We start from the raw sequence: 22,972 nt of genomic DNA on the forward strand, positions 1-22,972 counted from the left end.
TTCAAAATGCATACACATACCAGTTGTATTATCAAATTGCTTTTTCCTGCATTCTGGCACAATTGGGAATGAATCCTGTTCTTCGTGGGATCATTTCATTTAAAAGCACGTGGGGATGGTGCAAAGAACAGATGGGCCATTCAGGGGCTAAACTTAGAGCTAAAAAGAACTTTACAATCAAACAGACCAAGGACAGCTGCGTTTGCTGGCAGCAACGTGCGGATATTGGAGACTGGAATGGAGTTACCTTGAAGGTAAGTGGCTGGCACGTTCCACAGGAGCATCTGTGGAGTTATGAGGAACCTCGTATAACTTTGCACTTGGTACAAGATCAAACTTTGCAGTAACACAGTACTTGAAGCAGAATTTGGTTAAGAAACATGAAATATAAACAAATTCCACATTGGATCCATTTGGCTTCTGTTACAGGTCTTTCATCTTTGTCCACAACTTACAACCTTAATTAGAATTCCTGTTTTTAAGCAGGGCGATTAAATGACTCTTGCCCAATTTTATGACCTCTTTTGCCCTGATTAGTAAGCAAATCACGTCATTAAGCAAATCCGGCTTCCCCTTGACTGCTCGTCAAGCCAATTGAGAAGTTGCAAATAGCAACCACATGACTCTGGGACTGCAATTGTCCTGAATGTCGGTTGCCAAGCACACAAATCTTGATGCCGTGACTGGGAATTGTAAGTGCAAAGACTAGTTGTGTTAATTTTTTCAGTGCTGTTGTAACTCTGGTCATTAAACATGGTTATAAGTTGACCAGCTGTAGTAAGACAGAGGTCTGTTTTTCAGATTTTGTCAACATGATGTGAAAACAAATCAATGGATGTGAGTTGGGCAACCATTTTATACACACACACACACACACACACATATATATATGTAATTTTTTTGGATTGCTAACAAAGAAAGGGAGACTTTGTTAGCAATCCAAAAAATTTACACAAATGTGAGCTGTCACTACTGTGACCACTGCCTGTGGATGGCTTTGGGTTAGGCTGAAACAGGAAATAAGATTTGTCCCTTGTTTGGGGCTAGCAAGGTAATCTAAATACTTAACAAACATAAACCAGTATTCCAAGAATTCAGTGACTTCCCCAAAAGAGTATTTTCCTTGAGGTCTTCCCTGATCCAGACCACGTAGTTTCAAGACAGCCATGAAAACCTGGCTTCTGGAACGGTGTTATGAAAGCCCGCTGTTGTACTAATTACAAACGTTTTCCCCCTGGCATGGCCATATTGATGTTTTTCATGCTTGTAAGCTGCCCAAAGTAGTGCAAAAATGTGGCCATAAAAAAAAATCAAAATTGTAACTAAATAATTGATTCACCCATTACAGAAAGACCCCGACTTAACAACCGTTCGTTTAGTGATCAAAATCACAACGGCACTAAAGAAAGTAACATGATCGTTTTCCACATTTAATGACTGTTGCAGCATCCCCGAGGTCACGTGATCAGAATTCGGATGCTTGGCAACTGACTCGTATTTATGACGGTTGCAATGTCCTGGGGTCATGTGATCACCTTTTTGTGACCTGACGAGCAAAGTCCATGGGGAAGTCAGATTACTAACTTTTAACAATTGCACTGATTCTCTTAACTGTGGTAAGGTCATAAAACGGGACAAATTCACTTAAGTGTCTTGCTTAGCGACAGAAATTTAGGGCTCAGTTATGTTTGTAAGGTGAGGACTACTCGTATTTTAAGTTCCAATTACAGCATTTGATGCACCTTTCAGATTTGAATGAACTAAGTATCTTTTATTGTTTTAGCTCTTGGGTGAATTAAATACAATTTGGCCTTATAGCTAAACTAAGCAGCCTACTCTGTGCATGAAAATGATCTGGTTGTTTAGACTTCGCTTGTGGTAATAGCTTGAGAGGACCCCCATGGGAATATCTTTTATTTCTGTGGCATCAGTATATATCTTTTTCTCAAACAAAACTGCTGTCCTCTTGATGCAGTTCGATCAATACATTTGCTCGGCCTTTGGTTAAGATCAAATGTCGAAAGCAGGGCAGCGTTTATTGTGTTGACATATAGGCAAGGCTAATGCATTCAAGTTGCAATTCTGTTTTTTTCAGCCTGAGACAAGTTGCATTGTCATGTTTTGGCTATCCAGATAGTTTTAAGACTCCAGTAACCGCATAACTTTTGCAGTTTTGCAGAAATGCCAGTTTAAAAATGAGCTCTTTATAGATTTCACACAATATTAAGTCCCATTTTCTGCCTGGAAATTTATTTATGTATTTATTAATCAAATTTATATAGTTGCCCATCTCCCACAAAGGGGACTCTGGACGGTGCACAACAATAAATAAAACAGTCAATATAAAACCAGTAACAGAAATATTTTTATAGCTTTAAAACTCTCCTATCAGTACTGTTCTTCCATTCAAAGAAATGACACTCATAGAGAAAACATATTAGAAATAATTTGGAGTGGGAACCTCCAACATTGAAGGAGAAATGTTTTTTTAAAAAAATGGGTTGGAGAGCTGATACAATGAAAAACACCTGGGTACATTCTCTTCAGTAACCCAACACAGTTGCATTTCTGGACATTATCACACTTGGATGTTCTATTTTCATTACCAATAATCCCATTATATTCTTATCTAAAACCATTCTTCACCATGAAAATGTATCTTACATACATATAGTTGAAAGAAGATTCTATCTTACATATATAAATGTAATGGTTTGTTTAATGCTTTTGTATAGCTACTCCATAAGTAGGCTTCTCTCCAGGTCTTATGCATTTCTGGGATGGCCATGCAAATTTGGCATCCCAGCTAGTGCTCAGCTTATCTGAAGCTTATCAGTAGATTGCTTAGTAAGGCTGTCAGCTTTTTCTTTAATAATGAATTTTGTAGTAGTATGGATGTAGCCCTGAAGTTCCTGTGTTAAATTGTAGAAAAAGCATTGCACCTCATTCGTCCTCCTCTTCCACCCCTCCAAAGAAAGAGAATATTGCTATATGATAAAATCTTTATCCGGAGCTCATAAAATATTGTATTTTTGCACTGAAATTCTTCCATCGACGGATTAGGATGAACGTGTTTGGGTTATGTGCCCACAGTGGTGATATTCCCTGGAGGACAATAATAAGGTAAGGCCCTTTTATTTTACTTATTCTTTTATGTCTCTTTTCTTTGCAGGGAGAACTCTCTGCCCCTTTCCTGAATGCCAGAAGCCCGTCAGTGCTGCCTTTCTATCTAAAAATCAAAATACAGCCAAGAGTTTATGCAAAACCCATTAAGATTCCGTGCCTGTACGGCGGTCCTCCAGGCCGCTAGGGGCCGCCACGAAAGGCGCACTTCCGCTTCGCTTGCTGGCTCTAATCTAGACCGACCTTTCTAGTTCCTTTCCCATGAACCTTTGCTCCCTTTCCGGCCGGGAGCTGCCAATATGGTGAGAGAGGCGACGAAGCAATCCGGGGCCATCCGTGGCGGCGGCGGCGGCGGGAGGGAAATGCGGGGCGGTCTCGGTAGCGTCCGGGAGAAGGGTCGGTGGGCGTCTCGGTAGAATCGATCCTGACGGCCGGCCTGGCCTGTTCCCGGGGGATTTCTTCCCGCCGTAGAAATGGCTGCGGGAGTGGAGGCTGCGGGGGAACAGCTAGGCCGGGCGGGCTCTGGAGGCTTCCAAGGCCTTGACGGGGTCCGAGCAGGGGCTGTGAAAGCGGAAGGGCCGGGGGTCCTCCGCCCCTCCGTTTTGGGAGAGGAAAAGAGGCGGGTTTTTTTGGGGGGTGCCTTGCCTGCCCTCCCCGACCCCCGCCTTGCTGCTTGAAAAGCTGCCTGGTAGGCAGAGATCCAACAGCTGAAGATTCCCTCCCATCAAAGTGATGCGTCTGCATGGGAGGCAAGTCAACGCTGTATGCTTGCCAGGGGGAATTTCACCTGCTGGGGGTGGGTGGGAAGGGAAAATAATAATATTATTAATAATAATAATATAATATCATCGTCATCCTCCTCCTCTGATGGTTTTGGATTTAACACACCTGCCTTTTCTAGCCTGCCTGGTTTGTGTCTGTGAATGGTGATGCCAGGTTGCCTGTTTATATGGATTGGGGCACACGTGCCTGGCTGAGGAATTCTGGGCCTGGCTGAGGAATTCTGGGCGTTGAAGTCCACAAGTCACAAAAGGGTCGAAGTTTGAAGACCCCTGGATTGGGGGATAAAAGCAGCAGAATTCCTAACTCTTTCTTTTTCACTTTCCCTACTGTGCGCTCTGAGGTCAGATGTTGCTTCATTCAGCCTCATAAACTGTAGTTTGTAACTGCTTGCGTATCAAGGCAAAAGCTGTCCAATCCTGTCATGATTTAGTGTAATGTGTGAACTGTGAGATAGATAGATAGATCGATAGATCTTTGGTCATTCGGGTTTTTTTTTCCTTCCCAGAAGAACGAAGCTGAAGCCACCAGCCTGAGGATGACGGATGAGATTTCATATATATATATATATATATATATATATATATATATATATATATATATATATATATATATATATATATATAAACGTTTCGACGAAATCTCATCCGTCATCCTCAGGCTGGTGGCTGAGGATGACGGATGAGATTTCGTCGAAACGTTGCCCTGATACCTCCAATTCTACGTGGGGAAAAACCTGAATGACCAAAGATCTACATACAAACACCCGCGAAAACCATATAGATATATAGATATAGATATCCTAAAAATTGCAGAGTTTCTTAGGAAAGAAACACTGTAGACCAGCTTGTCATCCAGGAAAGCAGAATTTCTGAGGCTTTTCGGTCCCAAATAACTTTTCAAAGGGAGACGCAGGCTGGAGGGTTTAGGCATCCCCTGTTTCCAATTTCTCAGGTGTTTGCAACATTCGAAAGGCTTAATTCCTTAACTTGCTGATTTCTTTTTTTCCTTGGGATCTTCTTAGGGACGTGTCCGTACGAAGACGGTGAAGAAAGCAGCCCGGGTGATCATTGAAAAATATTACACTCGCCTTGGAAATGACTTCCACACAAACAAGCGAGTGTGTGAGGAGATCGCTATCATCCCCAGCAAGAAACTGCGGAACAAAATCGCTGGGTAGGCAAGCTTGCTGATGTGACTCCATGCGAAGTTTTCACGTGGTCATTCTAAACCTTGATTTTGCTCCTTAGCCAGAACCTGCATCGAAAGTGATTCTGGTCTTCTTGGTGGCCTGGTCATTGATAGTGCAGGAAAAGCATACTTGAGAGCGTTTCCCGTGTTTGGAGGATTATTTCACTTCCTACCAAACCCTGAGTTTTTCAGACATTACTTAAAACTGGGTGGTTCAAGCAGAGGCAACAGCTTTGTTCTTGGTTTGGCATTTTTCTGTACTTGAGACGTTAAGGCTAAGTAAGCTTTGTTGAGTCAGTTCAGAGCGCATTGGGATTTTTTGCTTGAATGCCTGATTGTTTTTAGGGGGAGAGAAATCACAGTGAAATATACTAGACCCCCCCTGTTCTTCTCCACAGGTATGTCACCCATTTGATGAAACGCATCCAAAGGGGGCCCGTCAGAGGTATCTCCATCAAACTACAAGAAGAGGAAAGAGAAAGAAGGGATAACTACGTCCCAGAGGTCAGTTTTTTATATCTCAGATGAGCTTCACAGAGATTTCACGTCTTACATTTAAGTAAACGCATATTTCGCTCCAGTAAAACTGGCCTGCCAAGCATTTTCCCTGAAATCTATAAGTCATTGTAGCAAAACGTAGTTTCTGGGTTGTCTGTAATCTTACCTAATAAAACTTTTTTCTGCTCAATAAATTGGGATTTAAATCACTACTGAGAATTAATAAAATCTAACGTGGATTTAGGAGCAACATGTTCAGTTTAGGATCAGTGTGACTTTGTAAAGCAAGGGTGTCAAACTGCCGGCCCGAGGGCCAGATGCATCAGTGTGAAACCGCACCCACCCAATTGCCGGCAATGGGGAAAAAAGTCACGATACGTCACGTGACGTTGCAAGTTTGACACTCCTGCTTTAAAGCGTCAGAAGAACGATACATGGACCAAATGCATTTTAGGAACTTGTTCTCAGAGTGTTACTGTGGTTGCCTGTGTGAATGGGGCCTAGCATTCAGTCAGGGAATACAGGTAGCCCTCGACTTAATTACAATTGGTTTAGTGACCATTCAGAGTCACAGCGGCATGCAAAAAAAGGGGACTTGCAACTCTTTTTCTCACGCTTGGCCACTGACTCATCTTTATTATGACTGTCGTAGTGTCCCGGGGTCACACAATCCCCTTTTGCGACCTTCTGACAAGCCAAGTCAATGGAGAAGCCACAATCACTTAATGACCGGGTCACTAACAACAGCTGCAGTTGTTCACTTAACAGCTTTGGCGAGAAAGCTCATAAAAGGTGGCAAAATTCACTTAACAAATGTCTCCCTTAGCAACAGAAATTTGGGGCTGGCTGTGGTCGTAAGTCAAAGACTCCCTGTAGTGCAGAAGTTGGCTTCCCCAGATGAGTGGAGCCTGCATTCGAAAGTGATGGCGGCCTTTGCCTGTGGCCTCGTCATTGATAGTGCAGGCAGAGAAAGCCTGAAAGCATTTCCCGTGTCTGTGGAGCCTCTTCCCATCTCCTTCAGACCCTGAGCTTTTCACACAGGGTTTCAATTTAGCCCAGTGGCATCTGAGACTTTGTAGTTGATTTTGGAAGCCTTAATCACAGTAGTTTTGATTGCTTTTTTCCTCATTAACATAAGGGCCCTCTTGCTGTACTGTAGTCTGTTCTCAAACCATGCAGTTGTCTTTCTGTGTGGCTTATCTCTTGACAGAACTATATGTAGATTATTGCTCATACAGTCTTGATTTCTTTCTGTTCTGTTGATTTACAACAAGGCTGGCTGGGGAATTCTGGGAGCTGAAGTCCACAAGTCTTAAAGTTGCCAAGTTTGGAGACCTCTGATTTACAAAGTAACAGGCTTCCTCTTGTAGGACCCTGATTATTTAAAGCTGTAGTAGTTTAGCCCTATACGAAATAGCCAAAATTAGCCAAATAGGTAAAATTACCCTGGTTTTGTTAAGATTAAAATTGGGATAATGAACAAAAATGACAGGAAGTAAAACAAAAAAAAAACCACTATAATTTAGGTCAATACATAGTTTTAGAATAAAGTTAGGAGATGTTTTCTGGTGCTGGAAGATATTTTTGATTATTTACCTACCTGAATACAATCCTGATGCAATTCCTTGAATATATTTATTTAGGAGAGGAAGTCTAATTGAAGTCTCTGTTTTAGTCTGCTGGTTTGGGTTTTTTTTTCTTTTGACTAAAAGTTGGAGGTCATTTTTTTCCTGTAATAGTATATAAGTGGGAGGAGAAGAGCCGTAATGCTTTGTGTTTGCAATCTTGTTTGGCAATTACCTTTTGAGCAGCTTGCATGTTCTCTTGATACTTCAAATTTCAGTCACTGGCGGAAAGGCTATTCTATTAAGTTTCTAAATTTGGGGCTCCAGAACTATTAGGAAGTATTTGCAGTACATTTTGTTCTTAAAAGCTTTCCAGGTTAGCATATCTGAGAATAGAGGATATCCCAAATGAATACATAATCTCACTGAGGATTTGTTTGTATTTGATGCCCAGTGCTTCACTATTTAACTGTAGTTTTTTATGGAGAACAAATTTATTCTGGTGTATTTGTGTCAGCCTTCCTCAACATTTTGCCCTCTTCCAGATGTTTTAGGATTAGGGGCCTTATCATTCCTGTCCATCGGGACTGTTGGTACCAAACTGATGTTCCTGGGAGTGGTCCCCAGGGCAACAGGTTAAAGTGCCATGTTCATATTTGCATATAGTTTTGGCTTGTAACTCCTTGCTCATGTTTCTTCAAGCATCTTGCTGACAATCTCAGGCTGCCTGTAAGAAGGGGGCTTATGATAATGCATACATTGCCCAATTGCTGTGTTTTGACTCAGTTCTCAGTTATAACTGTCAATCGTCGCCTCTTTCTCAGGTTTCTGCCCTGGATCAGGAGATCATTGAAGTGGATCCAGATACCAAGGAAATGTTGAAGTTGCTGGTGAGTGGATGGATGCCCGCAAAATTGCTTTTCTATAGCTAAGTGGCTGGTTGTTGTTTTTTCCTAAATTGGCTTGTTAATTACGAGAGTCTGAAGGTTAAGTGAAAATAAAATAGCCAGGAGAGTCAGCGTGCTGAGGTGGTTAAAGGCATCAGGCTATGAAGTGGGAGACCGTGAGTTCTAGTTCTACCTTGGGCATGAAGCCAGCTGGGTAACTTCAGGCCAGTCCCTTCCCTTGGAAACTTTAAGAAGAAGGAAATGGCAAATCACTTCTGAAAATGTCGCCAATAAAACTGCATGAACTTACCCAGGCAGTCATCGGGAGTCAAGACGTGAAGTCAGCCCATTTTGTAGCAGTTCTGATTTTTTGGGGGGGGGGGGGGAGGCAGATTTTTGTGGTGTGTTTAAAAGCCAGGCAGATACAGGGGATAAAGTAAACCCAACTTCTTGGCAAATCACTAGAATACTTGGTGAATACACGATTGCTAAAAGCTTTCATTTGTATTTTTATTTTTGCATACCAAGGAAATTGAGCCTCAGAGATCACCCAAATGTTTTCACGTAGATAATTTAGCCTGGATGAAAAGATCTCCTTTTCAGCTCTTGCCCGGGGATCTGCTTAGTGTATCTTGGCTCTCTTCTATTTGCAGGACTTTGGCAGCCTGTCCAACCTGCAGGTCACACAGCCCACCGTAGGGATGAACTTCAAAACTCCAAGAGGTGCCATCTAAAGCCGTTTCCATGTTGTCACTTTTACAATAAATATATAGAAACAACACCTTGACTTGTATCATTTCAAATACCTGTGTCTTCTAGGTAAGTGTTGTATACACCGACTCTCCATGTACAATAGAGTTAAGAATTTGGTTGCATTCCTATATCTGCTAAGTAGTGTTTGTGTTAACTTTGATGTGTTGATTAAATCTATATTTGTTAGATAAAAATAATGCAGCTGGCCACAACCAAGCAAATCCTATTCATTGGATTTTAGAATATACATCTTGGGGTTCCCCCCAAGGCTCTCAGCTGCTTTTTGCATGCTGGCTGGGGAATTCTGGGAATTGAAGTCCACAAGTTTTAAGAGTTGCCAAGATTGGACCCCCATGCTGCTTTGCAAAATAAAGAACTAGTGTCTGTTGCATTCCCACGACCAAAGCCCATAAAAAAATTGTAAAATTGTAATCATAGGACTGCCAATTTATTCTCGAGAAACACTTCTCTCAAGCAAGATGTTTTAGTATTAAAGGCACTAAGGATTTATTAAAGAATTTTGCCCAGTATCAACATCAATTCTTTTTTCACCCTTTTTGAAGATAGGAACAACCCGACTTTAGTAATCTAGCACGGTTAGGGTCAGGTCTAGCACAATGCGTCCACGATTTTTAGAGGTCATGGAGAAGACCGCTGTGTCCCCAGCCTCTCAAAAATATGTTCCTGTATCTCATAATTCGCCCAGACAAGCTGTCAAACATCTACCTATAGATCTAACAGGTAGCATCTTATCAAGATTTATACATAGTCTTAGCAGAGATTAAAGTAACATCTCTTTAGTCCTACACTAGGACAGCACTTTCTTTCTTGGCTTCCTCCAGATGTGCAGATTTTAATTTCTGGAATTTTTTGCAGTGGCCTTGCATTCTAGAAATTCCCCGTTAAGGCAAGCAGTATTTTCCCCCCATCCCCAGCCATTTACCCTCACCCCAAAGAGGGCTGTGACATGGGGGTGACGGTTGCATTCTCTGGAGACAGAATTAGTAAGTTTCAACATAATTGGAGAACAATGGACAATACTAAAGATTTTATTGGTCACTTGTATAACAATTCAGCACTAAAGTTATGCAAAGTTTTAACCTAGTTTCAACATTTACAGTAACGAAAGTAGGGGAGGCACAAAAGTTAGGTACTAAAGACATCTGGACAAAGGAGATGAAAAGGAAATAGGCTTCTTCTTGTAGTTCCAGAACATTAATATGCTCCACTTGGTCAACTACAACTTTAATCTTGCTCCACATTCTAATCACGGGGGTGGGGGGGTAGTGTCCCTTGAGCGAATTCCTCAATGAGATTTTCTTTCAGACTTAAGTATTCACACAGCAGCTGCCCTGTGGGTTCTTTGATGAGTGTTCAGGTGTGTGCTTCTGCTGAAGCTCTTCCCACACTGCAGGCAGGTATACGGTTTCTCCCCCGTGTGCGTTCTCTGATGGGAAGTGAGGCTGGAGCTGACCCGGAAGCTCTTTCCACACACCATGCACTGGTACGGTTTTTCCCCCGTGTGAATCCTCTGGTGGGTGTTGAGATCCGAACTCCGTCGGAAACTCATCTCGCACTCCAGGCATTTGTAGGGTTTCTCTCCTGTGTGAATCCTCTCGTGGTAGGTGAGGCTGGTGCTCAGGCAGAAGCCAATCCCGCACTCCAAGCACTTGTAGGGCTTCTCCCCCGTGTGCGTCCTCTGATGGTAGGTGAGGTTCGTGCTCACGCAAAAGCTCTTGCCGCACTCCAAGCACTTGTAGGGTTTCTCCCCCGTGTGGATCCGCTGGTGGGAGGTGAGGCTGGTGCTCACCCGGAAGCTCTTCCCACACTCCAGGCATTTGTAGGGCTTTTCGCCCGTGTGAATCCTCTGGTGAGAAATGAGGCTGGTGCTCAAACTGAAGCCAATCCCGCACTCCAGACACTTGTAGGGTTTCTCCCCACGGTGCGTCCTTTGGTGATAAGCCATGCTGGTGCTGGAACTGTAGCTCTTGCCACACTCCGAGCATTTGTAGGGCTTCTCGCCGGTGTGGCTCCTCTGGTGACTGGTCAGGCCGGTGATCACGCTGAAGCTTTTGCTGCACTGGGAGCACTTGAAGGGCTTCTCCTCCGTGTGAATTCGCCGATGGGCGCTGAGGTGGGCGTTCAGACTGAAGCTCCTTCCGCACTTCTCGCACTTAAACGGCTGCTCTTTGATGTAACTGGTGCAGTGAGCGATGAGGTTCGAGTCGGAATGGAAGCTTTTCTGGCGCTGAAGGAAAGTATGCTTTTGCTTTCCTTGGCTGGTTTTTTCCAGACTGTCAAGCTGACCAGGGTGGTCCCCCATCAGAGAGGGAGGGGCTTTATTCCTCATCTGGTTTAATTTAGTGTTCCTTCTCTGCAGCTCCCTTTTCTTATCTCCCTTCTTTGCGGCATCCAAAAGACACGATTCTTCTTTATTCTCCATCTCTGAACTGCTAACGTCTAATGAAAACAAGAAAATAATATTTTTTTTTTAATTTGTCTACCAAGATAACCTTTATTGTCATTTTTTTTTTACTGTGGGCACGACACACATCAAAAATGAATTTAGTTGCCTGCTCTCAAAGTGAACACACATGACACACCTAAACATACTATATCCAACATGTATAGACCCACACCCCTACATATACATAACATAAATATTAAACCATTTTGGAACATTTAACAGAAGGAGGAAGCTTGAGAGTTCACAAGGTTAATACTGTATGGAATGAAACTGACTGAATCTGGATGTTCTACTTCAGGGACCACGAAGCCGCCTAGAACGTAACAAGGAGAACAGGTTGTGAAGAGGATGAGTAACGTCCCAGATAATCTTACAGACCCTGTTCAAACAACGCTTCTGTGCTATGTCCTGGATGGGAGGGAGGGAACTGCCAATGATCTTTTCGGCCATCCTCACCACTGCACTGCCTTCCTGTCTGAAGCAGGGATGCTCCCAAACCAGACAGGATGCTCTCGATCGTCCCTCTGTAGAAAGTGGTCAGGACAGGGGAAGGAAGATGTGCTTTTCTCATCTTTTTATTTCAGAGATAAGTGGTCACTATTTTGCGGCACCATCAGAATGATTTTAGATGCCACGCTAATCAATCCGACTTGAGTTTTTAGGTTTGGGCAGGCAAATTTTTACAGTATCTCTTCTCATTTTTTTACTCTTTTAATAACAAAGATTATGGAGCAGGAATTCTTCCTTGTGGCATCATTTCTGGGTAATTCATTCCTCCATTCTCGTTCTCTGTCCTCTAATAGGAGGTGAAGAGCATTATTACAACAGGCTTTTAAGATTCCATGGGATTATAGAAGAGACATAAAGGTAGTCTTTGACTAACAAGCATTTATATGCTGGCCCTTCAGTTACAATGGCAGTCAAAAATGGGGCATATGTCTAGTTTTAATACTTAACTGTTGCTGCATCCTCGTGGTCACATGATCAAAATTCAGCCGCGTGCAACTGGCATGTATTTATGACAGTTGAAAACAAGCACATTTTATTAAAAGGCAGACACTTAAAAGTTTCAGAAAAGATGCTACTTAAATCCCAAGTTCTAGGATTTCAGGTTAATTCTTACTCGTTCCATAATCTAATGCTCATTGATAAATCACCACATTCATTGTGCTTTTAATACTTGGGGCTGACATTCAATTACTGTAACAATGACTGGAGAATTGCATCAATAGCAAAAACCAAGTGTTTTCATTTAGCCAAGCCATATCATCTTTTGCTACACCAGAAGAAAGAAGTACGAGGTCACGAAACACAGATTGTGCAAAGCATTCTGATTCTGAAAACTCAGAAAACTTACCGAAAGGGTTCACAACCGCACAATTGTCTTCCATGTCTAGACCGCTAAAGGACTCTGCTCAAGATTCAGCAAAGTCCACTTCTCCACAGCATGCATGCCTTTCTCAAAGGGCAAGCGATTCTAAAAAGAAAAAGGAACTTGCTCACTGGCTTGTATACAAAATACGAATCAGTAACACACAACGCTGTTTCGGGAGAAGCAGCAGGGTCTCTTCTGTACCATTTAAACCTGGGGGGGGTCTTCAAACGTGGCCCTTTTATGACTTGTGGACTTCAGCTCCCAGAATTCCTCAGCCAGGCACATGTGCCTCCATGGGGGAGTGTCCCACCGTGGCCACTTTTAAAGACCGGTGGACTGCAACTCCCAGAATTCCCCAGCCAGCCATCATGGCTAAGGAATTCTGGGAGTTGAAGTCCACCGGTCTTAAAAGTGGGAGACTCCTGATTTAAACCTCCATGAATAGCATCCATCAAAATTGCTATGCAGAATGGAAATAGGGGGGCTGGGGGGGCGGAGCAGGCTTTTCTGTCCACGTCTCAAGGCCACGCGCACCCCACACACAAACACACTTCCCCCCCTCCCCCATACGAACCCAAACCATGATTTTCTATTGGAAAAAAATACAGGATTAACCTGAAAAGTCCCTCTGCCCCCCCCTCCCCGCAAGGGCTCCAGCCTGGAGGTCTCCTCCAGCTCCTGGGCCGCCCTCCCGGCCCTCCCCCGCAGCGGCAGGCCGCCCTGCTCCCCCCAAAAGCCTCGGGGCTCACCCGCAGCGGACCCCCCCATCCTACAGGCGCCCCTCCCGCCCTCTCCTGGGAGGAGCCTGTTTCCTAGAGAGGGCTTTTCCCTTTCTTCTTCCTGTTTCCTTTTTTTAGATTTCTCTTCCGCTCTAGGAATTCAGCCGTCGCTAGTTTTAACCCTTCGGCGGCCGTGGCCGCAGCGAAGCCTCGCTCGCGCTTTCGAGGCAAGGCGCCTCCTTACAGCGGGAGAGGGGGGGGAAAATATATCTTGCTGGGGGTGGGAAAGGCTTTTCATTGCCCCCCCTGATGAGAAGCAGAGGGCGGAGGAGGGCGTTGCAGCTTTGCATACCTTTGCAATTTCTATGCATCCGCTGCAGTCTGGCCGCGGCCGCCCAGCGGTGCCCAGATGTTTTCGCCTGCATCCTGCGCTGCTTGCAAAAGGGCGGCGGGGAGGGGTGGAGGAGGGGGCCGATTCTTCCTCGTGGCTTTGCAAGGGTTAAATGAAACGAGCCAACTTCCTAGAGAGGAAGAGAATTGGGGAAAAAAGGCCGGGGGGGGGTTCCTTCCCTTGCAAGCCCAGGACTCTTCCTGCTCCGCCTTTTCCAGTGGGGGTGGGGGGAAGGGGGGAGTGGCCTTTCCCCCCCCCCCATCTCCTCCGGGCTTTGCATGGCGGACCCCCTTGCGGGAACTGGGTGAGTTTGCAGCCCTTGCCAGCCTGGCTTGGCAGAGAGGGGCGTCCCGGAGCTGCAGAGACGATGGGGTGGGATTCCCTTCCCCCCCCGGGAGGGGAAAAGCCCACCCTCTCCCTTTACAAAGCAGCAACACAGAAAGGGCGGGGCGGGGTCTGCTGGTGGGGAGGGGTCCTCGTCCGCCTGTCCTGGCGCTTCCTCCCGTCTTTCTGCAAAGCCAGAGTGGGGGGCGGGGGGGGGGCTCAGCATCCAGGTATTGTTCAACGAGAGAGAGAGAGAACAATGAAGGCAAGCAGGGGAGCCCTCCTTCTCTTCCCCTGCCACGCGTGTGGGGGGGCGTCCCCTTGCAACCCCCCCCCCAGCCATCCCTTCTCTGTAGTGCAGGGGGTGGGGGGCTCTGTAAAGAGGGGATGTTCCGTGGAAGGTGAAACACCCCAGAGGATGACTCTCTTCTTTGGGGACTGGGTGGGAACTGGGCTGCCATTCTTTTTGCAACTTTTCTGTCCCTCTTGGATCCTGCAGAAAAATACAGGTAATCCTCAATTTACGACCACAATTGAGCCCACTTCTGTTGCTAAGCGAGGCATTTATTAACTCAGTAGCTGTTCTGTACCAGCCTGCTACAGGCCCTGCAGAAAAGGCAGGGACAACCCCTTTACAAACGGCAAGAGGCTGGAATTACGCCTGCCAAATTTATAGCTACAAAAACAAACAAGACACGAACCAAGAAACAGGAGCTTTAAGAAACACAACTATCCAAGCGAACTATCCAAGCGGTTGCCTTCAGCAAACCAGCCCTCCCCACACATTCCCCTTATATAGAGTTCAGGGCGTGGCTTCTCTCTGCCTCCTTCGTCGGGCGTCCTTGAACAGGGCCAGCTGTGGGTCATCTTCATCCACACTGTCAGGCTCACACAGCTGGGTCTCCATGGTGACCAAGTGGGAGGGGCCTGCCTGAGGGCTATCATCAGCAAGATCTTCAACCCCCTCAGCAAGGTCTTCAACACCCCCCTCCTCCTCCTCCTCTGAGTCTTCCGACCCAACTGCCGAACCCACAGGCTGACCCTGAATCACAACAGTAGCAGGCCTTAAGTGAATACGGCTTCCCCCATTGACTTTGCTTGTCAGAAGGTCACAAAAGCTGACCGTGTGTCCGCGGCACACTGCAACCATCATAAACACGAGTCAGTTGCCAAGCCTCTGAATTTTGAGCACTTGACCACAGGGATGCTGCAACGGTCATTAAGTGTAAAAAAAAACAGTCATAAAGTCACTTTTTTCTCTGCCATTGTAACTTCACACAGTCACTAATGAAGGGTTGCGAATCAAGGACTGCCTGTCATCTTGTTTAGAAGAAAAATGGGGTTGAAATCACTTTCTGAAGGCAGATGGGAAGTTTTTGTAGTTTTGGACTAGGCAAAATCTCGCTACTAACCCTGGATCGTATTTTGGAGGATGCTGGCTAGGGAATTCTGGGAGTTGAAGTCCGCAAGTCTTAAAAGTTGCCAGGGTTGGACAAGATAATGGTCTGAGAGTTTGCCTTGTTGTCTTCCACTGCCGAGGGAGGGCCCTTTACTCCATCCTCCAAACTCCTTGGGAATGACTGCTGTGTGACGTACCTAGTAAATAAATGAAAAGGTAAAAATTGATGTTAAAAGGGAGGCTCATTCAGTGGGAATTTCCTGTCGTTCCCTGATGGTCACCCACACTGGGAAGAGGCTTCCTGTGCTTGAGGAATTTGGCCATGACTCTACGTGGTCTTGACTTTGCAGAAGCTGGTGGCCGTCATCAATCAGAGGCATCCTTGCCCTCGTGGCTGATATTGGCAGCCCAGGAAGACCGTCTGCCCCGCCAGGAGAACATCTCAAGGATGGATGAACCACAGGCAGCTGGCGCAGAAGCTGGAAGGGACCCTGAGACCATCAAGTCAGGGAGCGGGGCAGAAAACTGGGACCTGCACCCTGAGCTCCATCGGCAGTGTTTCCGGCAGCTCCACTACCAGGAGGCCAAGGGACCCCGGGAGGTCTGTAAGCAGCTCCACGATCTCTGCCATCTGTGGCTCAGACCAGAGCAGCACACAAAGAACCAGATTTTGGATATGCTCATCCTTGAGCAATTCCTGGCTGTAATTCCTCCGGAGATGCAGAGGTGGGTCCGGGAATGTGGAGCCGAGACCAGTTCCCAAGCTGTAGCCCTGGCTGAAATTTACCTCTTGACCCAGGCCGAAGACAAGAAACAAGAAGAACAGCAGGTAAAATGTTTGGTCCTGCTCCCAACCCTCTTCTCAATTGCTTGGAGCTTTCTGGTCGTGTGTGTGTGTGTGTGTGTGTTTGTACACATGGGATGGGGTTCCTAACTGTTTTGCCTGTGAGGACTGCCCTCTTGCTATGCCAGGGGTCTTCAAACTTGGCCCTTTTACGACTTGTGGACTTCAAACTCCCAGAATTCCTCAGGCACACGTGCCTGGCTGAGGAATTCTGGGAGTTGAAGTCCAGAAGTCGTAAAAGGGCCAAGTTTGAAGACCCCTGTGTAATGCCATGCTTTGCTTGCTGCCGTCTGTCATAGGCAATGGGTGGGGAAGAACTGTGGGGGAGGATAATGGGGGTAGGATAGTACAAGACAACTCAAAACTAAGCATTGTGGTATCCAGTGAGAGCCTTCGACAGTGCCAAGGTCACACTATGGAATGCAGCACCATCCAGCCCTCAAAGACAGGGACTGTTACCCAAACGACTTGTGTGGATTCAGTTGGACGCTTAGAGGTAACCAAGGGCGACGGTGGGAATAAGGGGTGAATAAGTGAACGGTATACTTTGGGCATGAAAAGCTCAGATCCGGCTTTGCCTCTCTGTAACCACTTGACTTTAGCAAAGCGTGCTTTCGTTAATCGTGGATTTGAGAGTCTTCCTTTTTCTAATTGAGCAAGTTGGGACGGTTGACATTCCCCCTTCGTTCTGTCTTTCAGTACACAGAGTCGGGCCCCAACTTTCCTGAACCGTTCAAGACTGCCTCAGATGCCCGACAGAGTGCCCTACGAAGGTGGATGAAGCACGAAGGGGATGGAACGTCCATACTACAAGGTAAGGATGAACAGGTTGCTTTTCCACTCGCTTGCTGTCTTTCCTCCGGGGAACCTAGACATCAGCTTTTACCGGTCTCCTTTCAAGCAAAGATAGATCTCCAGTCGTTTCCCAGAGTTGAAAGATGGGTTTGCTGTATTTTCAACATCAAGCACAGGTGGTCCTCGTCTTACGACGGTTCGTTTATTGACCGTTTGAAGTTAAAACGGCACTGGAAAAAGTGGCCTGTGACCATTTCTCACCCTTCTCGCAACCATTACAAACCAGGCAAGCAAACGCAACAATATGAATTAATTCTACTTTATCGTAAGGCTATATTAACCAAATCTGGTACAGTTGGTCCTTGATTTACAACAGTTGATTTAGTGACTGTTCAAGGTCACTAAATGGCACTGAAAACAGTGACTTACGACCGTTTCTCACACTTATAACCATTGCAGCATCTTCAAGGTCACATGATCAAATTCGGATACTTGGCAACTGGCTGATATTTACGGCTCTCCTGAAACTCAACGTAGTTCCCGAGATAACACATAAACCCGTATTATTACCTTTGGTTTCTTCCAGGAGATGGAATGATGTCAGTAATACGTGCCCAGTCAACATCACTTCTCTGTGGTGGCGGAGACTTAACGACTGTGCAACAGGCTCAGGTGTGGAAAAGCAAATCACTGCAAAACTTATATCTTAAATGGTTAGCAAAAAGAAATCTCCTTCAGATTCTTTCTTTCCTTCCTTCTTTCCTTCTTTCCTTTCTTTCTTTCTTTTTCTTTCTTTCTCTTTCTTTCTTTCTTTCTCTTTCTTTCTTTCTTTCTTTTTCTCTTTCCTTTCTTTCTTTCTTTCTTTCTTTCTTTCTTTCTTTCTTTCTTCCTTCCTTCCTTCTTTCTTTCTTTCTTTCTTTCTTTCTTTCTTTCTTCCTTCCTTCCTTCCTTGCTTCTTTCTTTCTTTCTTTCTTTCTTTCTTTCTTACTTTCCTTCTTTCCTTTCTTTCTTTCTTTTTCTTTCTTTCTCTTTCTTTCTTTCTTTCTTTCTTTCTTTTTCTCTTTCTTTCTTTCTTTCTTTCTTTCTTTCTTTCTTCTTTCTTTCTTTCTTTCTTTCTTTCTTTCTTTCTTTCTTTCTTTCTTTCTTTCTTCCTTCCTTCCTTCCTTCCTTCCTTGCTTCTTTCTTTCTTTCTTTCTTTCTTTCTTTCTTTCTTTCTTTCTTTCTTTCTTCTTTCTTCTTTCCTTTTTTCCTTTTTTCCTTTTTTCCTTTTTTCCTTCTTTCCTTCTTCTTCTTTCCTCCTTAGGCCAGGGGTCCCGAACCCCCGGTCTGTGGACCAGTACTGGGCCATGGCCTGCCAACATCCGGTCCGCACAAACAAGCAAAGCCCCATCCGTGGGATGCAGGCAGCACACAAAACCACGCCCTTTCCGGTCCGTGGAGAAACCTTCCTCTGCCGAAGTGGTCCCTGGTGCCCAAAAGGTTGGGGACCTCTGCCTTAGGCAGCTGTGGGCTCCTCTCCCTGTTATCTGATCATTCTCTGGGCAGGGTCCCTTCCCCTCATTCCCCAAGGTCACTCCCACAGACCAGGGTCCTCCTCATGATTCCATCTCACGGGTGAACTAGCCGTTGAATTTTGCTAGTGACTCTACTTCCTGTCATCCTTCCAGGTCCCTGTGGCGACTGAGGATGTGGCTGTCCAGGTCACCGAGAAAGAAGGGACCCCGCCCGATCCTGACCAGAAAGGTTTCCGCAAGCAAGCTGTGGAGCAAGATTGTGGACTTAGAGCTGCCTTTGGTAAGCGTTCTCTCTTTCATCCATTATGAAATTATACCCTTTTTGCCAAAGTGGAAAGACAATCCTGAACGCAGCTTGGGTTAACTGGGTTTGGTTGGTGCCTCTGTTTCCCAAAAGAGCTTTTACTAGCTTCCTGTGTTCACTGCAGAAGCTGATAAGTGGGCAGCCGAGAGAAAAGGAGACCCATCGGTGGGACTGCCAGAAAGTGACGGCATTAAAAAGAGGGAGAAACAGAGGAGAAAATCGGTACCCAATCGGAAAAGGATGATGGAGCTGAACGACTCCTCCGCTTCCCAGAGCAGTAACTTCCATCAAAATGCAGTCCAAGAAAAAATAGAGAAAATGAACAGTAAGTGCCAAATGCTGGATCACTCCTGATTTAAATCTGGTGTTAAGAAGATGTTTACAATTCTTTGGGTAGAAAGCATATTTTATGTTTAGCGTGTGGAAGGTGTTCCCTTCTGGTTTTACTGAGCGTGGACTGCCAAAAGGGGGGAGAGGGGGTTACAAGGCAAGATGGCAGCTGCGTCAGGCCCCAAGAACCACACCTGGAGTTCCAAATAGTTTCTTTATTGCTGTTTGCCTGCAGATGGAATCTTGCCTAAAGACTAAAGCAGACTGTATTTGCATAACTAGAGATATAGTTTGTGAATTGCTAGGGAGGGGCTGCTTAGCCTTCTGCCTGCCCACCCGGCATTCCAAGCTCTAGTTGACCTCTGGGAGGGAGCCCCTCCCTCCTGGGAATCCAGACTGCATTCCATCACATCATCTGCTTACAGTGTAATTTTAAAAAGCCTTTTTTTAAAAAAAAAACTTTGCTTACAAGTAGGCGCTGAACTATCATGGTTTTATTTTGTTGTTGTTGTTGTTGTTGTCTTCTAGTTGCAAAAATAAGCGAGCCAGCCCGTAAAAGACAAAGGACGTACCTGTTCCATAAAGAATGGGAGGAACGATACTGTTTCATGGACGTGAATGGCAAATCGGTGTGCTTAATCTGCTCGTCCACGGTCGCAGTTGCAAAGAAGCACAACGTCCAGAGGCACTTCGAGAGAAACCACGGCACGTTCGCCAAAAACTATCCCCTGGACTCCGAGCTTCGTAAGATGAAAGTGAAGGAGATGAAGTCCAAATTTGCCTCCCAGCTGACCGTCTACACCAAACCCGTGGTCCACTCCAAGAACACCACCATTGCCTCTTTCAAAATTGCCAGTTTGCTGGTTAAAAGGAACAAACCCTTTGAGGACGGCGAGCTGCTGAAAGAGGTGTTTCTGACGGCCGCCGACTCGATTTTCGAAGGCTTCTCCAATAAGAAAGAAATCATGACTGCGATACAAAAGCTTCAGTTGTCTGGGAACACCGTTTCTCGCAGAATCCAATCCATCTCGAACGACTTGGAATACCAGCTGCAAAGCGATCTGCAGAAGTGCCTCTGGTTTTCCCTGCAGCTGGACGAGTCCACGGACATAAGCGACACGTCCCAGTTGGCCATGATCGTGAGGCTGGTCTTTAGCGATCTTGCAGTGAAGGAAGAGCTCCTCAAAATCTTGTCTTTGAAAGGAAAAACAAGAGGCGAAGATATATTCCTGACTTTCAAGAACTACGCCACTGAAATCAACCTGCCTCTTCATAAACTCTCCTCCATCACGACCGATGGTGCGCCAGCGATGGTGGGCAGCATGGACGGGTTCATTGCTCACTGCCAGAAGGACGAATCTTTTCCAAAGTTTATTTCGTATCACTGCATCATCCACCAAGAGGCCCTGTGTGCCAAAGTCCTGCAGTTTAAACATGTCATGGACGTGGTGACTAAAATCATAAACTCTATCCGCGCCGTCTCTTTGCAGCATCGGCTCTTTAAAGCCCTCCTGAAGGATGTTGACGTGGAGTACGGGGACCTGATCTTGCACACGGAGGTCAAATGGCTCAGCAAAGGCAAAGTCCTCGCCAGGTTTTTAACCCTGAGGGATGAAATAAAGGCCTTTTTAAAGACGAAAGACCAGTATGTGGAACAGCTGGATGATAGGTTTTGGCTAGTGGATTTAGCTTTCCTTGCGGACTTGATGCAAGAACTCAACGGTTTGAATATTGAACTTCATCGAAACGATAAGCACATCTGCGGGATGATCTCCTCAGTGCACTCCTTCAAAGGCAAACTGAGGTTGTGGAAGTCACACCTGGAGGTGAAGTCCCTTCTTCCCTTCCCTTCCATGAAGCAAGTGGTCGGGGAGAGCGATTTCAACAACGCCCCATTTGTGGGTTACCTGGAGACCTTAGAGGAACAATTTCATGCCCGCTTCCAGCAGTTCACCGGCATCGAGCCAGTGGTGTCCTTCTTTGAGAACCCATTCAGTCCGATCGATGTGGCAGAGACGGCTGTGGCCATCGGGGAGCTGTGCCAGGCCATGGTGGAAGAGGTCAAGGCGGAGATTGCCGGCCTCCAGAACGACATCCTTCTGAAGTCCAACTCGAGTCATGCCAACTTTTGGAACTTGGTCGATGCCCAAAAATTTCCTCTGTTGAGGAAAACAGCTGCCAAGATCAAGTCTTACTTTGGGTCCACTTACCAGTGTGAGTCTGTCTTCTCGACCCGGAGATTTATCAAGTCAAAGAATAGAACGCGGATGACGGACAAACATCTGGATGACTGTTTGCGAGTGGCAATCTCTTCCTACACTCCCAATTACAACAGGCTCGCCGACGGCATGCAGTGCCAAGCCTCCCACTGAACTTAGGCAGAATGTGGCTGTTTTGCACTGGTTCCTTACCTGGTGTAGAGCAGTCTTCCCTTTTTTATTTTCTATTCTGTGTTCCATCCAGTGGTAGAGATACTAGGCTTAAATGTATACCAGTTTATTTGTAACTGTGAATATAATTATGTACCGATAGTCTAGGAATAATGTTGGATTATACGCCCACCTGCCCTCTCTACTATGCAAATCAATAAATACTCTTTTATATGTGGAATCGTCTGTTGCCAGCCCTGTGTTGTGATGGGACCATTTATGTACACAAGGATCGCATTTAATATGTTGGAGGTGCAAAACGTTACAAAAGGTTGCATCATACATAGACACCGCCTTGAGTGTCCCAAGTTCTCATCATAAAAACTATACAGCTTTATTGCCCATTTGATTCCCCCCCTCCTCCCCTTGAATGACAACGCTGGCAAAGTGCCAAACTGAAGCTGGTGGATCTGATGGGCCATTCTGAAAATTTGCCTTTTAAAACTAATCTCTCTATTTCAGTACTTAAAAGAGAGTTTTAATATCTTTTTGCCTCTCAGAATCATAGGAGCTTTGCTGCTCTCAACAATTGTGGCCAGATTTTAAAGGCCATGGGTTGTGTGCCGTGGTGTAAGGCAGGGAAAATACTTACACCTTTAATAAGCAACATGAAACACTTTTGTGTAAAAGGCATGTGTGCAAAGGTAGAATGGAAACAAGCTGTTTGCTGCCTATCTCGGTCGTTTATTCAGATATACGCACAAGTGAAACCATATCAGTATTTTTCAAAGACAACTGTGTTAATTTCTGGTTACAAAAATCAAAAAGAGTATTCTCCGTCATCCAGGTCACGGTTGTCCCAAAGGTGCTTTTTCAAGGGGCAACTGGACTTCGTTTTTTCTCTTTGAAGACGTTTCGCTTCTCATCCGGGAGGCTTCTTCAGTCCAGCTTCTTGGATGAGAAGTGAAACTTCTTCAAGAAAAAACAAAAGCCTTTTGGAAAAGCACCTTTGGGACCGGGGAAGTCTAGCAGCACTTTTTCTGACTGACTTTTGTTTTAAAAAACTTAATAAAAAGCTAAGAATTGTTAATTCTTATCAATGCTAGGAGTCCAGAACATAAACGTGTTATAACCGAGATGAATATCCATAAAGGGTATCTATATAGATGCCATGCAGCACAACTAGTATTTATTTTAAGTGCTGAGATGCTAAGTATGAGATGGAATTTATAGAGAGGTCACCCCCATGTTTTCCCACCAACCAGTTCTTGGAAAATGATGGAAGTTCCTTGTTTCATATGAAGGCCAGGATATAAGAAGAAATCTGAAAAACAATTGCCGTAT

At 45.3% G+C, this 22,972-nt stretch overlaps 3 protein-coding genes across 5 annotated transcripts; 2 read left to right on the plus strand and 1 right to left on the minus strand.

Moving 5' to 3' along the window:
- The first annotated feature begins 3,377 nt into the window (after nt 1-3,377).
- On the plus strand, nt 3,378-8,823 carry RPS17 (ribosomal protein S17). Its single transcript, XM_083371134.1, has 5 exons — nt 3,378-3,425; nt 4,928-5,079; nt 5,493-5,598; nt 7,982-8,047; nt 8,698-8,823. The coding sequence occupies exons 1-5, from the start codon at nt 3,423-3,425 to the stop codon at nt 8,776-8,778; spliced, it is 408 nt and encodes a 135-aa protein (XP_083227260.1). The 5' UTR covers nt 3,378-3,422; the 3' UTR covers nt 8,779-8,823.
- Nucleotides 8,824-9,791: 968 nt separating this feature from the next.
- LOC310645434 (uncharacterized protein) lies at nt 9,792-13,809 on the minus strand. Of its 3 annotated transcripts, none has more exons than XM_083371139.1 (3): nt 13,711-13,809; nt 12,622-12,741; nt 9,792-11,257 (listed from the first exon to the last, which is right to left on the minus strand). In XM_083371139.1, exons 2-3 carry the CDS (start codon nt 12,653-12,655, stop codon nt 10,134-10,136), a joined length of 1,158 nt encoding a protein of 385 aa, XP_083227265.1. In that variant the 5' UTR covers nt 12,656-12,741; nt 13,711-13,809; the 3' UTR covers nt 9,792-10,133. The 3 variants fall into 3 exon arrangements, with proteins under 3 accessions (XP_083227265.1, XP_083227264.1, XP_083227266.1); XM_083371138.1 differs by lacking the exon at nt 13,711-13,809 and adding an exon at nt 13,389-13,445; XM_083371140.1 differs by lacking the exon at nt 13,711-13,809 and adding an exon at nt 13,255-13,280.
- Nucleotides 13,810-13,941: 132 nt separating this feature from the next.
- On the plus strand, nt 13,942-21,869 carry LOC310645699 (protein FAM200C-like). The gene is made up of 7 exons (XM_083371678.1): nt 13,942-14,053; nt 15,823-16,301; nt 17,016-17,130; nt 17,698-17,783; nt 18,779-18,905; nt 19,054-19,254; nt 19,788-21,869. Exons 2-7 carry the CDS (start codon nt 15,921-15,923, stop codon nt 21,629-21,631), a joined length of 2,754 nt encoding a protein of 917 aa, XP_083227804.1. The 5' UTR covers nt 13,942-14,053; nt 15,823-15,920; the 3' UTR covers nt 21,632-21,869.
- The last annotated feature ends 1,103 nt before the right edge of the window (nt 21,870-22,972 follow it).

Source organism: Vipera ursinii (genome assembly GCF_947247035.1).
Source record: "Vipera ursinii genome assembly, chromosome: 11".
In the NCBI taxonomy this organism is placed as follows: domain Eukaryota; kingdom Metazoa; phylum Chordata; class Lepidosauria; order Squamata; family Viperidae; genus Vipera; species Vipera ursinii.